Source organism: Macrobrachium rosenbergii, chromosome 40, assembly GCF_040412425.1.
Source record: "Macrobrachium rosenbergii isolate ZJJX-2024 chromosome 40, ASM4041242v1, whole genome shotgun sequence".
Classification (NCBI taxonomy): domain Eukaryota; kingdom Metazoa; phylum Arthropoda; class Malacostraca; order Decapoda; family Palaemonidae; genus Macrobrachium; species Macrobrachium rosenbergii.
The window spans coordinates 5,253,309-5,267,744 of record NC_089780.1 but is presented as its reverse complement, the minus strand read 5'-3'; the positions used below and the strand labels follow the sequence as shown (position 1 = coordinate 5,267,744).

The window sequence follows — 14,436 nt, the reverse complement described above, 5'->3', positions numbered from 1 at the left end:
TTATTATTGAAGTTTATAGATACATCAGCTGCTTTAAGTTTATATAGAGTTGTCTCTGTCTTTCTATCACTTATTTTTCTGGGTACTGCATTCTGCCAGTAACTTGCCGGTGTTTGTCATTCTTGGAGAGGAAGTGGTTGCAAACTATGGTAGTTGTATTTTGGACGAATACTCTAAATCGGTTACAGGGTAACCACGGTGATAACTGAACTGTGTAGTTAATCCTCCTTGGAGTTATCCTTCTTCAGGAGAAAATCTTCGTCAGTGTTGATCTAGGCCATGTTTTACTCAGGCTCCACTGAGCATGATCATGCTAAAAGACGGGAGTAGACTGTTATTCCTGGTGAGTCTTGCTCGTTATATACAAGATGGTCAGCTGACTGCTGATTGTGGCAGAGGAAAGCACACTGTGGATTGGCTGGCGAGATTTCCTCATCTACCAAAAATTTATGGTTGATGGCCTCCTTACTGCAGCTTTGCTGAGCAATGTGCCTGGTGTGTGATGTCATTATCTGGTATTATTTGGTGAACATTCTGATTGGTCACTGGGCAGCTCACAGAATCTTGGATACTGTCTTGTGTTTCTTGGTCAGGAATGTCACTTGTTGCGGTATCTGGCGCAGGTCTATTCATTATATGAGCAATAGGCTGCTTAACGCTGGTAGGCAGGAGGAACACTTCTTGAGTGGTATTCAACAAGGGCTTTTCCAGCTATACCAAGAATGCCTCTAGCAGCTGTAAGCATCTTGGATCAGGGGTCTCTCTCTCTCTCTCTCTCTCTCTCTCTCTCTCTCTCTCTCTCTCTCTCTCTCTCTCTCTCTCTCTCTCTCTCTCTCTCTCTCAGTACTGTACATATCCTCCTGTATCATAAATATAAAAATACAAAACTAAAACCTAAAAGAAGTTCACGACACTATGGAACGAGTGCATGCATACGTATGTGCGTTACAATGATTTACTAATTTTCAAATATTAATGTTAATGTACACACAGCAAAATATCAATAAAATGTTATTTCACTTACAGAATCCATTTATACTGTATTTTTATATTGTCCAATTATACTGTATTACAGTATTATATTGATCTATTATCATTGTAATACAGTATTTGTATAAAAAAAAAAAGTGTCCTGACATTTGTGACATTCATCTTCTCTGAATCAGCTGATTGAGCTTACTACCAAGAATGAATATCCTCATTACCCAGTCCCTGTATTCAGAGATTCATGTCAGTGCTAACAGCCCAATGTATTTCATGTGAATGCCCAAACTTCAAATAACAGACTGTAAAGGTTTGGAAACAAATGAAGTAAGAAAACGTCAGTTATTACATTTTAAGGAACTGCAGTTTATTAAGTAAAATTATTCATTCTGGCTAACCCTGTGAAAGTTAAAAATTGTAACTCCTTCCTTAAATTACATAATTATAAACCTGGTACGTTATTATTATTAACTTGAGTTCATCAACACCAGTGAGTCTATTTTCTAAACTCCTATTGGTCTCACCAAAAGGATTTGTTCCTAAATAAAAGGGTTTTATACATGTAGAGGTGAATTTATCGAATTTGGACACAGGTCAAAATCTTGAAGTGGCCAATGTTTCTCCTGGATTCTTCTGAGTATGATCACGGCAGTGGGCCGGAGTAGACTGGTGGTGCTAGAGGGATCTACTCTATAAATAGTCGTAATTCAGCAGTGGGTTTTCTCAAGCTGATTTGTCATTGGTTGGTGGTGCTTAGCAGCCTCCTATTGGCTGGAGAAAGTTTTTCTCAAGTCCTTTCTCAGCGCTGTTGCAGCCTAGCAGACTTTCGAGGCAGGGGCGTGACGTCGCTGGGTGGTGCGTGATGCCACGGCGGCTCGAATTTTCATTGGCTGCTGGGTTGCCTGCCTCATTAGGAATTTATTGCGCAACGTCACGGCGGCTCAAATTTTCATTGGCTGCTGGGTTGCCTGCCTCATTAGGAATTTGTTGCACAGCGTCACGGCGGCTCAAATCTTCATTGGCTGCTGGGTTGCTCGTATCATCAGGTATTCTTGGGCTGGGGGTGTCATTCAGTCTGGTTTTATTGTCGTGTCCTGGTATATTTCTTCTTAAGCTGGTGTGGAGGAAAAGCATTTCCTGCATTGTGTTGAGTGAGGGCTTCTCTTGTTGAATAAGGAGCGCCTCTAGCAGTCTTAGACGTTGCTGGACGGGCCCTCCTTATTATCCTGGTGTTTTTAATATCATCGCAGGAGATGGCTTCCTGGTGTGGTTCCTAATAGCTCCTTGCTGCGCATGGCATAGTTCTTCATTGGAAGGATGGGTAGAGCTCTCAGCTAGCATGCTGTTGGCCCAGCGTTCGACTCTCCGACCGGCCAGTGAAGGATTAGAGGAATTTATTTCTGGTGATAGAAATTCATTTCTCGTCATAATGTGGTTCGGATTCCATAATAAGATGTAGGTCCTGTTGGTAGGTAACCAGTTGGTTCTTACCCACGTAAAATAAATCTAATCCTTCGGGCCAGCCCTAGGAGAGCTATTAATCAGCTCAGTGGTCTGGTTAAACTAAGATATACTTAACTTTGCACATGGCATGAAATTCTCTTGGACACCATGGTAGTCATTCCAATGTAAGAGCCGGGGCATCCATGGGCGGGGCATGAAAATTGGTAGACTACGTTCGTCTGCTTCAAGGGCTCTCTTGCTGGTGGGAACAACAACAACAATAATAATAATAATGATAATACCCTTTATTTCAGCTCAGGGCCATATACATGGAATATACAAATACAATGCAGTACACACAATCTAGACACATAAGATGCAGTAATGATAAAACTAATAATCAGCAGTATCCACACAGTTGCTGAAGAGGTATAATAAATAGAATTCATGATAATGGTAATGACAGTAATTATATGGAGAATAACAGTAAAAAAAATATTAAAAATGATCACAATTTAAAATACAGATTGCAGACGATTAATTTCCAGGTAGAGACCTTAGGTGGTTACGGAAGTCAGGTCCAGAAGGCTAAATATGATTGCAAAACTCTACAATGATATTAATCACTGTAACGATAAAAAAGGAAAATACCAATAATAACAAGAAACATAATAATAATAATAATAATAATAATAATAATAATAATAATAATATAATAATAATAATAATATAAAATAATAACAATGACAGATTCTGGAGATGACACTTCATAATTGCAAAAATAGAGAATAAGCCATTTAAGGAACAGATGCCTCATTATCCCATCTTTCCCACAATTTAGATCTTCTTCTTGCCTCACTGCTTAGGATGCTTTGTATGAGCGAATTGCTGGTGTTTCTCAGTCAGGTGATCAGACTGGACATTGTTCGCCTGACAGTGATTTTTAAATTATCCAGGCGGTTTTCTGTGAACATCTGCCTGGTGGAGTGATAGCGAGGAGTGTTTGTGAGGTGTCTCAGAATGTCATTGTGAATAACAGTGATACGTCTCATGGTCTCTTGGGTATAGTTCGTCTGAAGAGAACACCCATATATATATATATATATATATATATATATATATATATATATATATATATATATATATATATATATATATATATATAATATATATATATATAATATATATATATATATATATATATATATATATATATATATATATATATATATATATATATATATATATATATATATATATATATATATATATATATATATATATATATATATATATATATATATATATATATATATATATATATATATATATATATATATATATATATAATGTATATATATATATATATATATATATATATATATATATATATATATCTATATATATCTATATATATCTATATATATATATATATATATATATATATATATATATATATATATATATATATATATATATATATATATATATATATATATATATATATATATATATATATATACATATACTGTAGCAGTACGAGCGGAAGAGCAGCAGTTTCGTGTCTCAGTGACAGAAGGCAAACCTCATTGCAGTCATGTTGCCAGTTGCACATAGTTTACAAAGCCTCTGTTGTATGTCTGCTGTATCTTTTAGCTTGTCCGTGATAATGTGGCCCAAATACGGAAATTCATGCATGAATTCCAGACAGTGATTTCTGAGGAAAATTTGTGGTTCTGCAATATGCTTAGGCAATCTTGGGAGCAGCGACATACACTGGGTCTTGGTTTCTTTGTATAGGGTATCAAATTCCTCTGCATGTTGGCAGCAGGTGTCGATGAGTCGCTGGATACCTTGCACTGATGGGGAAATCAGAACCATATCGTCAGCGTAACAGAGGTTGTTTATTGTTGTTTTGTTGATAATGCATCCGATTGGGTGTGAGTTCAGCTTGACAGTCAGGGCATCTGTGTATGTGTTAAATAGGTATGGAGAGAGAATGCCCCCTTGCTGGAGCCTGTTTAGTGAGCCGAAGGTGTACAACAATACTTTACCCCATTTGACACAGAATTGCTGTGTGAGAACCAACAACATGAAATGCCAATTAGATATGGAGGTGTGCCTTGTTTGTGCAGCTTCAGGTAGTTTACTCTGTAAAATGCTTTTCTCACGTCTACAACACATAGGAAGGCAGGACAGGCTGATGTTAGGTAATAGTTCAGCAATTCTTTCAGGATGTAGATGCAGGTGTCGGTTGAGTGGTCTCCTTTAAAGCCAAACTGGTTGTCAGTAGTGTGCAGAAAGGAGAGAAGTCTCACTAGAAGAACGGACTCAAATATCTTTCAACACAATTGTAGTAATTACAATCGGGCGATATTTGCCAGGGTCAGCTGCATCCTTTATCTTGTTTTTCATTAATGGTATTAAGTGAACTTAGAGTAGGGGAGTCTGGGAGAAACTGGTGAATTATGCACACATTGAATGGAGCAGTTAGCAAAGTGTAAATTATCAGATGGCAGAATATGAAAGCTTCACCAGGTAGACCATTGCAGCCGGGCGATTTATTATTAGGTATATTGTTTATGACATCGCTGATGTTACCTGGCGTAATGCAATCGCTGAAATGAAACTGAATGTTATCAGTAAGGAGGTTATCTACATCCCTTCGTGAATCTTGATCGTTTATGCAATTCAGGATAGCATTGAAGTGATTGCCTCACATTCTTGCAATAGCCTCATCACTGATGGCATCTCCTACTCTCTGTGATAGCTTTTTAGTTTTGGGATTTAGGGATTGAATGTTTTTCCAAAGATGAAGGTAATCGCTATATTCTAATTTTGTAGACATTGCATCAGCTCTTAGTTGCTTTTCATTCAGTTTGCAGTGCTTCAGAGCAAGTTTGAACTGCACTCTCGCCTGCCTCATTAGCAGTGCAAAGTGCCCTTCCCTAGGGCTACCATTTTGCCTCCACAGTAAAAACGTTTCTCGTGAATATGTATATAGATCTTTAACCAAGTCATTCCATCTAGGTAGATTACGAGAGTTGCCTTAACAAGATCTAAAGGTACCCATGCCAGAGGCAAGCGTATCGGAAATTATATTCGAATAGAATTCCTCTCCTGTGATGGTCATTTCTACATTTTGGGTTAGTGCACAGTAAGGTGTCTGCCAGTCGAACTAATGACTGCAGCCTGGTTTCCATGGTTTCCCTAAAGGATCTGGTTTTCTGTTGGTTTTTAAAATCCCAGTTAACAGTAGGTGGGTGATCAGTTAGGGGGTTCACGGTAGGGAGGGATGGGATACTGAATGATACCTGTAAAGGGATGTGGTCATAGCCCATTGCAAGATTGTAGCGAATGTTGCAGGTCACAATAGAATCATGAAGTTGAGGGGACACGATGCAGTGGTCCAGCCAGGAGGTTGTAATTGTGTCCGTTCTATTTTGTGCATAGGTATAGGAGGGAGGAGCATTACGTCGCTAACTTGGAGAGCGTGATTTTGACAGAAGCGAGTAAGTTCATTATAAAATTGTTTTGTGGGGCGAGAATTAAGGTCCCCAATTATACAAATATGATCAGCAGTAGAATCTTGAATAATGCTGTGTAATTTCCGTAGGATCATGCAGCATTGATCAAAATTATTGTTCTTTTCCCAGTGCATATAAACATCAATTACAGTCAGTCCCCGGTTTACGACGGGTCCGGCTTACGACGTTCCGAGGTTACGACACTTTTCAAATATATTCATTAGAAATTATTTCCCGGTTTACGACGCATGTTCTGGGGTTACAACGCGTCATGCCGATCCAACGGAAGAAATACGGCTCCAAAATGGCAGAATAATAAAAATTTGGAGGCTTTTTAGATGAAAAACAATAAAAATGTAGTTTACATCACTTTCAATACACCCAAAGCATTAAAAGTAAGGTTTTCTTAGGATTTTTCACGATTTTCAATAATTTTTCGGTTTACAACGATTTTCAGTTTACAATGCGGCGTAAAAACGGAAACCCCATTGTAAACTGGGGACTGCCTGTATTAGGATCTTAGAGTCCCTACTGTCACATGAAGCCCTAGCAATCTATCACTCCTATAGGTCGTCACATTCACCATATTGTCCAGCGATTTGTGCCACAGGAAAGAAAGGCCCCCTTTCAGGCGACCAGCTATGATGTGATCTGTACCTTGTATCGATGAAGTCGAGAAAGCTCTGAAGTCTTCGTGAACTGAATCGCAGATGGCAAGGTCATGAGGCCAGAGGAGCGTTTCTTGTAATGCAGTGATGTCTTTGAGGTTTTTGCAGAACATGTTTAGTGGAGGAATGTTCTGCTTGAAGCCAAAAATATTCAAGAGATTATATCTAATGTATCCATGGCAATTCACGAAGATTGGAAATGAATGAGTTGATCATTTGGGTGGAAGGAAGGTTGGCCAGCAGGGGTGGGCAGTCACTTGCCTTGGGAGGTTGGCTGGAACTTGTGGTAGAAGGTGAGCCTGTGCCTGAATCCCTTCTTAAGGTGTCAGTAAGTTCCCCTGGAGGGAGTTGGTCCCGGATTAGGTTATATCCTGAGACTTTTCTATTAGGACCGAAATTCCCGCATTAAAGAACATTGAGGTGTTGAAATAGGCAGGTAATCCTGTAGGCCACTTTATGATTAATTTTACATGGGAGATAAAAGAGTCGGAGCCCGTGAGAAACTTGACTCTCTACTATGGCTTCTAGCTTCACCGATGAGCACAAATTGTGAATCACAACGTGAGATCTCTTCTCAGGTGTTGGGCAAGGTGATTCACAAATATTGGGCTTTGGTCTATTGGGGGGCATTTGGGAGGTTCTTTTCTTTTTTCTGCTTGCTTGTGTCTGCCAGCCCCCAGACCCCTCATGATCATGCACATCCTTGTCCATGACGAGGGGGTTGGGGAGAGAAATAGGGTCGGAAGACTCATGAGGGCTGGTGATTGTCACTGAAGATCTATCTTCCACCAGAGGCACTGGGGAGGGATAGGAGGTTGGGAGTCCATCGGTCCCCTCCAATAGGTCTATAGGTGATGTGGGCACCTCATCCGAGGGGGAGAGGGCAGTTCCCACTTGGGAGGGTATGGCCATCTTGACTTCGTGTCGCACCATGACTTCTTGTTGGGAGGCGAGGAAATAATAGATGCCTCATTTAAAGGAGTCTGGTGGCTTGCTGTGTGATTGTCTAATGATTCCTGCACTCCTTTGATCGCATCCCAGATCCATGAAAGATCTTTATTTGTTTCCACACTTTCAATACTGTCGAATGATTCCTGTAATCCTTTGATCACATCCCAGATCTGTGAAAAGTTGTTGTGTGCTTCCTCAATTTTTCTGAGGTTTTGTCAATTTTTTCTGAGAGGGATTTTGCTGTTAGAAGGGCATTTTCAGCCATATGGAACACTGCAGGTAGGCTTGGATCATCAGGCCCCTTTGGAGGCAGATTGTAAGGGTCATCAGCGTAGATTTCCACCAAGCAGGTCCTTAGCCGCTTTGTGATATATGATATTTACTTTTGAGAGGATAAGCTTTTTGTGGATCACTCCTGGACCACCTTCAGCACTAAGTCCAGCTCTCCTCTGCAGCTGCAGCCCTTTCGAGGTGGTAGACAGGTCACAATCAAGACTTTGAGCAGCAGTTCGTTTTGCATCATGAGTGATCAAGAAGTCCTCCTCGAAGCCAGCAGCTCATAACTGAGGATTCAGTCCTCCATGCTCCCGTTGGTGCCAGACTCCATCTCTTCTGGCAGGAATGGAGTGCGAGAGGAGCGGAGAAATGGGTAGCGAAAGTTTTGAAGGAGGGATATGCTATTACCTTCAGAGATGCCTCCCCTAGTCAACACTCCCGTCACATTGACGGCCTACTCTGTAGGATCAGAGAGGCATTCAGCCCTCTCAGAGGAAATCTCTTCCCTCCTCAAAAAAGGGGCGATAGAAGTAGTCGAGGATATCAATTTGAAGGGATTTTACAACTGGCTGTTTGTTGTTCCCAAGTCCACAGGAGGATGGAGACCGGTCCTCAGTGAGCGCTCTAAATTTCTTTGTAGTGAAGACAAAATTCTACATGGAAACAGCTCAATCTGTCCTGGCTCCCATTCGTCAGGGAGACTGGATGGTCTCCCTCGACATGCAGGACGCGTACTTCCACATTCCCATTCATCAAGACTCGAGCAAGTACCCCAGATTTGTCTTCAGGAGCCAAGTATTTCAGTTTCAAGCCCTCTGTTTCAGCCTTTTGACAGCCCCACAAATATTTACACATGTTCTGGCTCCCCTGGCAAGATGGCTCCATTTATTGGGCATCAACATCTCGCTCTACCTGGACGATTGGCTACTTCATTCACCCACGAAGGAACAGTGCATGAAGGACCTTCAGAAGACCCTAGTACTGACGCAAGACCTGGGTTAATTGTTAAACCTACAGAAATCACATTTGACGCCTTCTCAGGAAATTCTCTATTTGGGGATGATAGATTCTCAGAATTTTCGGGCCTCTCCATGCCCCATAAGAGTAGAAGACTGTCTGAGGAAAGTCAGTCTCTTCGTAGCCCTTCTTTTGTGCTCAGCCACCCAATGGATGAGTTTCCTGGGCACCCTGCTGTCCACAGAACAATTTGTAAAGCTTGGAAGACTCCACATGAGAGAACCTACAGTTTTCCCTAAGAGTCAACTGGGATCGGAAGGTTCTTCAAGACTTGTGCATTTTTCTGATAACGCAAGAGATCAGGGAGGACCTGCGTGGTGGAACTCTGCAGAAAGATTGATGGAAAGGTAAGTTGCTTCTCACTGTGAACCCCTGCCTAGACTACTTCTTCGACATGTTGGGTCTGGGTTGGGGAGCTCTCCTAGGGTACAAAGAAATTCAGGGATGTGGTCCCAAGAAGAGATGGGGCTACACATCAACCTCAAGGAGTTGAAGGCAATCAATTTGGGACTTGAACACGTTTCGGTGGAAGTCCACAACAAGACAGTAGCAGTCCATGCGGACAACACGATGGCATTAGTATACATCAGGCTTCAAGGGGGAACTCACTCATTCTCTCTCTCTCAGACGGCAAAGGAATTAAGCTGCCCTGTAAGTAGAAACTCTTAGCTAAATAATTACTGGGTAAGTACAGTAAACCCCCCGTATTCGCGGGGGATGTGTAGCGCACCCCCCCACGAATAGCTAAAATCCGCGAATACTTAAAACCCACAAAAAACACTTAGAACTGCCTATTTTGATAGTTTAAAAACAAGAAAAACCTTCTAACAATGCTTATACCTTAGTAGTTTAATAGTTTTATCACAAAAAGAGCATTTATTCATGAAAATGATATGAAAATACAGTAATTAGTGAATATTTCTCAGTGAAAAATACCATGAATGGATGAATTTTCAGCAAATAATGGGTAGATACATTCCACAGAGAAATCAGCGAATCGTGAGAACGCAAATACGGGGGGATTACTGTATACATAAAACTTTATTTTATCATAAAAATGTCATTGTGACGTAGGAAATACCTAATTTTGGTAGTTGCTGTTTAGCCCTCAAAACCCTTCCACTTGCCTGACCTAAAGGCATAGGATTTGGGCAAGGGATCATCTTGCATTGACCAACAGAAAGTAATGCTTCTTGGTCTCCTTGCCGGTCTGTTGTCGACAATATGGTGGGCTGCGCATGCACATTAATCACTTCTTCTAAGCAGGTTTTGGCAATGGAAGAACCTTGGTATATAGCCTTGCTGTAAAGATTTGGGAAAGTGCCCCCTTATCTTTGAGTCCATTACATACTGTACTCCATCATGTGTTAGTGTATATCACTATGGCACAATACCCAGCTGCTAGACCAGTTAAAAAAGAATTATTTGATATTAGTTTGGTCACCATAGAGCTCTAGACCATGGAACGGTAACTCCTTGACGACTCAACAGCGACGACTAAAAATAGGTTTTCCAACGTCAAAACCTGCTTTATGATGATAATAGATCAATACTGAGGGATTTTACTTTAACATATGATTGATATTTTGCTGTTTACATTAATATTAATATTTGAGAATTAGTAAATCAGTTTTTTATCATAACAGATTTATTTAGTCGAAAAAATAAAATGAAGATACAGTAATTAGTGAATATTGCTCTATGAAAAAATCCACGAATTAGTGAATTTTCCCACAATTTTCCCACAATACATTTGGAGATATGTTTTACCGAAAAAACTGCAAATGCTGAACCGTGATCTAGAGGGGGGGGGTCTACTATAGCTGGTAAGTTGAGGTGTTACCTCTCCACTAGGAACCTCTGTTCAGTTAAAAACAGACTTCCTTCAGCCTTATCACAAGTGTTTAAACTAAAGGGATTGGATCTCTCCATTTTGGTGGAATTGTTCATGCTTATCTGGAATTTTGAAGTCTTGCCCTCCTTTGGAACTTCACCCACCAAAATGGGATGTCACTATTTCTCCAGGCTCACCATTACACCTTCCGTGAGTCAGTGTCATCCACTTCCAACAGAGATTTAACTTGGAAGACTTTTTCTTTAAGCATCAACCTCAGCAAGGACAGTAGGTGAATTTCATTTCTTTGCTTAACTTTTCTGGCACTTTGATGGCTGGGCAGTGTTTTTAGTCCCCGAGTTTGCAGCCAAAAATCAGAACTTTATTTTTCTTATCATAGATTTGAGACATTAGAATCCCTTTCCTCTGAGATTTCATTGATGGTGACCTGGATGAGGTGCTTCTTTGCCCTGTCGGAGCTTCAAGTGATCAGGATGCAGGAGGCTTTTCATTATTACTGGCAAACATAAAAAGGTTGTGTCAAAGAGCGCTACTATCTCCTCCTGTCTTTGTGAGGTTATTCGAAGAGCATGCAGGACATCTCAAAATGTGCCTGCTATCCCAACTCATTTGAGAGCTCACAAAGCCAGAGACATGAGCCTGTCACTCACTTCCCTTAAGAACCTCTTATTTTCCCAGATAATGAGGGTGGCAGTCTGGCACAGACAGGCTGCCCTAATCTCATTCTGAGGGAGGTCGCCCACAAGCCCTTGGGCACCTTTTTGCTAGGGCCTACGGTGGCTACTCTGTGGAAATGTTGGAAATGTATCTATCTTGTCTGAGTACAACACCGAGTTTCATCTTGGAAGTGCAAATGTGGTGTGTGGGGCTCCCTTTCTTCCAATTCCTTTCAGAGCATTAACTCGGCTGGTGTATGCTGATCATCAGTAAGGTACAGGCGAGTATATAAAGGGCAAGCCGTTGTTGTTAACGTGAATGCATCTGTCGGTCACCTCCCTGTGCATGGGGGAAGAAAACATGATAGAATAGACTCTGACCCATTACTATGCATTAGCTTGTCAGATTGTCTTGCTTTCCAGATCCCATTACTCTGTACTGTAATTGGGGTGTGCTGCAAACTGACATGTCTCTCTTGATGGGGTGTGACACAGTTCTAAGGAATTAACTTCCTTTTTTGGGAGTTATCTGCCCAGGACTATTTCTCAGCGGAGGAATAAAGGTTTTTGTATGCATAATGTTTCTTGTGGATGCTTATTCCAGGAACGTTTAGGACACCATCCACCTAGAAAATAAAGGCTTAAAAGGCTTTGGTATGTATCCCTGTAGGAACAAATACCAAATTTGTATTTGAACTGAGACTTTTTTTGTCACTTTTTAAGACTTTTGTAGGTGAGGAAGACTGAAGGAAATGAATGAATAGTGAAAGATAGAAAGCAATGTGGCTAGGAATGGTTGATTGAAGTAACTCATGTATTTTAGTTCTCAAAATGTAAAAAAAAAAAACTACATACATAAAGCATGTAAAACATGGTCATGTTATGAATGTCTGTTTCATTCAAAAGCATTGCACTATGCTTAATAAAACATGGCCATTGGAGTTATGAATATCTGTTACATTCAAAAGCGTTGCTATATGCTTAATCTTTGTTTTATATTTTTTATTTGATCTTTTGGCATGTATGTTACCTGAGAAATGGATGTTTATATATCTGTTACTTTTTAGGTGTTTGATAATACTGCTGCAGCACGAGAAGGAACACTTCAGAGTGGAGATGAGATCACTGGTGTCAATGGCGTCAATGTCAAAGGCAAATCTAAGCAGGAGGTGGCACAACTTATTCAGAGATCTGAGGTAAGTGGATTGTTGTATTATTTTTATTTTTAATTGGAAAGTTTAATTCATTCACTCTGCTTCCATTCATAGGTAACATTGATTGCTTTGATTGTAGCAATGCACAAAATACTCATATTTTTGATGAAGTGATTAAGTTGGGGCTTGACAGCACAGTACTGTACAGGAAACTTAAACTGCTGTGGAGTGTTAAGTTCCTGCTTTTGCTTACATGTTGATTACCAGTCAATCAAAATGATACCTGTTACCTGTTTATCTGTGTTGGAAATTTAAGCTTTATGTGTCTTCTGATGCAAACTTCCTTCATTTTTGTTGCAAATTTAGATTTTCTTTACAACTATATCTTCAAAGTATTTGGGTTTCTTTGTATCTCACCCTTAAGTAATTTTTGCTTGTTATGATGTTGGAAGTAAAAGTTTTTCTTTTTAGTATAAACCTATCACTTACGAGTAGCTTTAATGTGCACCAGCTCATTTTCCAGACACTCTTGAGTGGCAACAAAAGACCTTGTAGGGAAAAGTTTCTTTAGCTGAATGTTGCTTACCATAAAATCTAAAGATTCTCACTCAAGTTTTGAATTATCCTTAGTGACATTACTCAGGATCTGTGCAGCAACCCTTAGATCCCCAGCTGCACCCACTTTTTAGCCTTTGTCTACTTTCCTCTTCCATCTTATTGTCCATCCTTTCACTATTACTTCATAGTGCACCTGCTGGGTTGTTCCCCCAGTTTTACCTTAGAGCCTTGTACATCATCTCATATACTCTGCAGATCTCTTGATCTGACTGTCAAACCAGCCCAACTCTCTTTTTTCATGGTCTTGATTATCACAAAGGGATACCTTTGCTGGTTTGGAGTTTGTATTTGAAACGAATAAGAAAGCTATGTTGACTTTGTCAGTCACCATAAAATATTGAAACTTAGAGGTATCATTATATCATAGTGTTGCCTTAAGGGAAAAACTGCCATAGATTTCAATCTTTTGGGTTGGCCATCCTCATGATTAGATTGGGGATGATTTTATTCTGGTAATACTCACAGTCATTACAATTTGGTTAGCTTATACTGGGCGTCTCTAACCACTGTGTTTTGATGCCATTTCTTTGGGGTAGAGTAGGGGTGGACGTTGGATATTAGCTGTTAATAGTGCCATTTGCAGAGGATTGAGCTTCATTATAAGTTTTTGGTGGATTTTTAAGATTTGCTAGTTCTTTTTTAAATTTTTATCTTTTTATTTTTCTATTAAAAAATGTGAAAATTTACCTTAGTACTCCTGTACAACATAATGTTAAACTGACACAAAGAGTCAGCTCACATAGCTTATAGTGTACAGCAGTTCCATAAATAGTAAATAATAGTTTATTCTGATTGGTATTTTCATATAAGTAACGTACCAAATAATTACATAGCTATTGTTTCTAACTCACACAGCAGCCTTTTAATTAAAAATCTTGGTAGCACTTTGATAGTTAGTGTAGGTGACGAGCCTCGCCCACTTAACGGGAGTGTTGGAACGACTTAATTGATAGCGTCATTCTGTTTCTGCCGTGCTCTCAAGTAACATCGGTGGTTTGCGGCAGCATTTGTTTACTAATTTGTGGTTGTATGGCTGGATTTCAGTGAAGTATTATCGCTTATTTGAGTAGCCTCCAAGCTTTAATAGCTTTCAGGATCATTTTTTCTAGTTCTTTGGTTATTATTTTGTCTGATTCAAGTTCACTTAGTTTCACTATTGTAGTGAAAGTTGCAAACCAGATTAATCAAACCTTCATATGATTCTCATATAATTTGCAGTAAATACAGTGGACAGAAATATAGTAGGGAAAAAACTTGTGCTAAATGTTGATTAGCAAGAGTAGAAGG

General features: G+C 39.8%; 1 protein-coding gene across 8 annotated transcripts in view; it reads left to right on the top strand.

Moving 5' to 3' along the window:
• Positions 1–14,436, top strand: part of PICK1 (protein interacting with PRKCA 1) — a 159,352-nt gene that overhangs the window by 98,760 nt on the left and 46,156 nt on the right. For all 8 annotated transcript variants that reach the window (XM_067082969.1, XM_067082967.1, XM_067082966.1 and 5 more), the window contains one exon: positions 12,445–12,573. In XM_067082969.1, the coding sequence (XP_066939070.1) occupies positions 12,445–12,573 (129 nt within the window). The remainder of the gene's footprint in view (positions 1–12,444; positions 12,574–14,436) is intronic.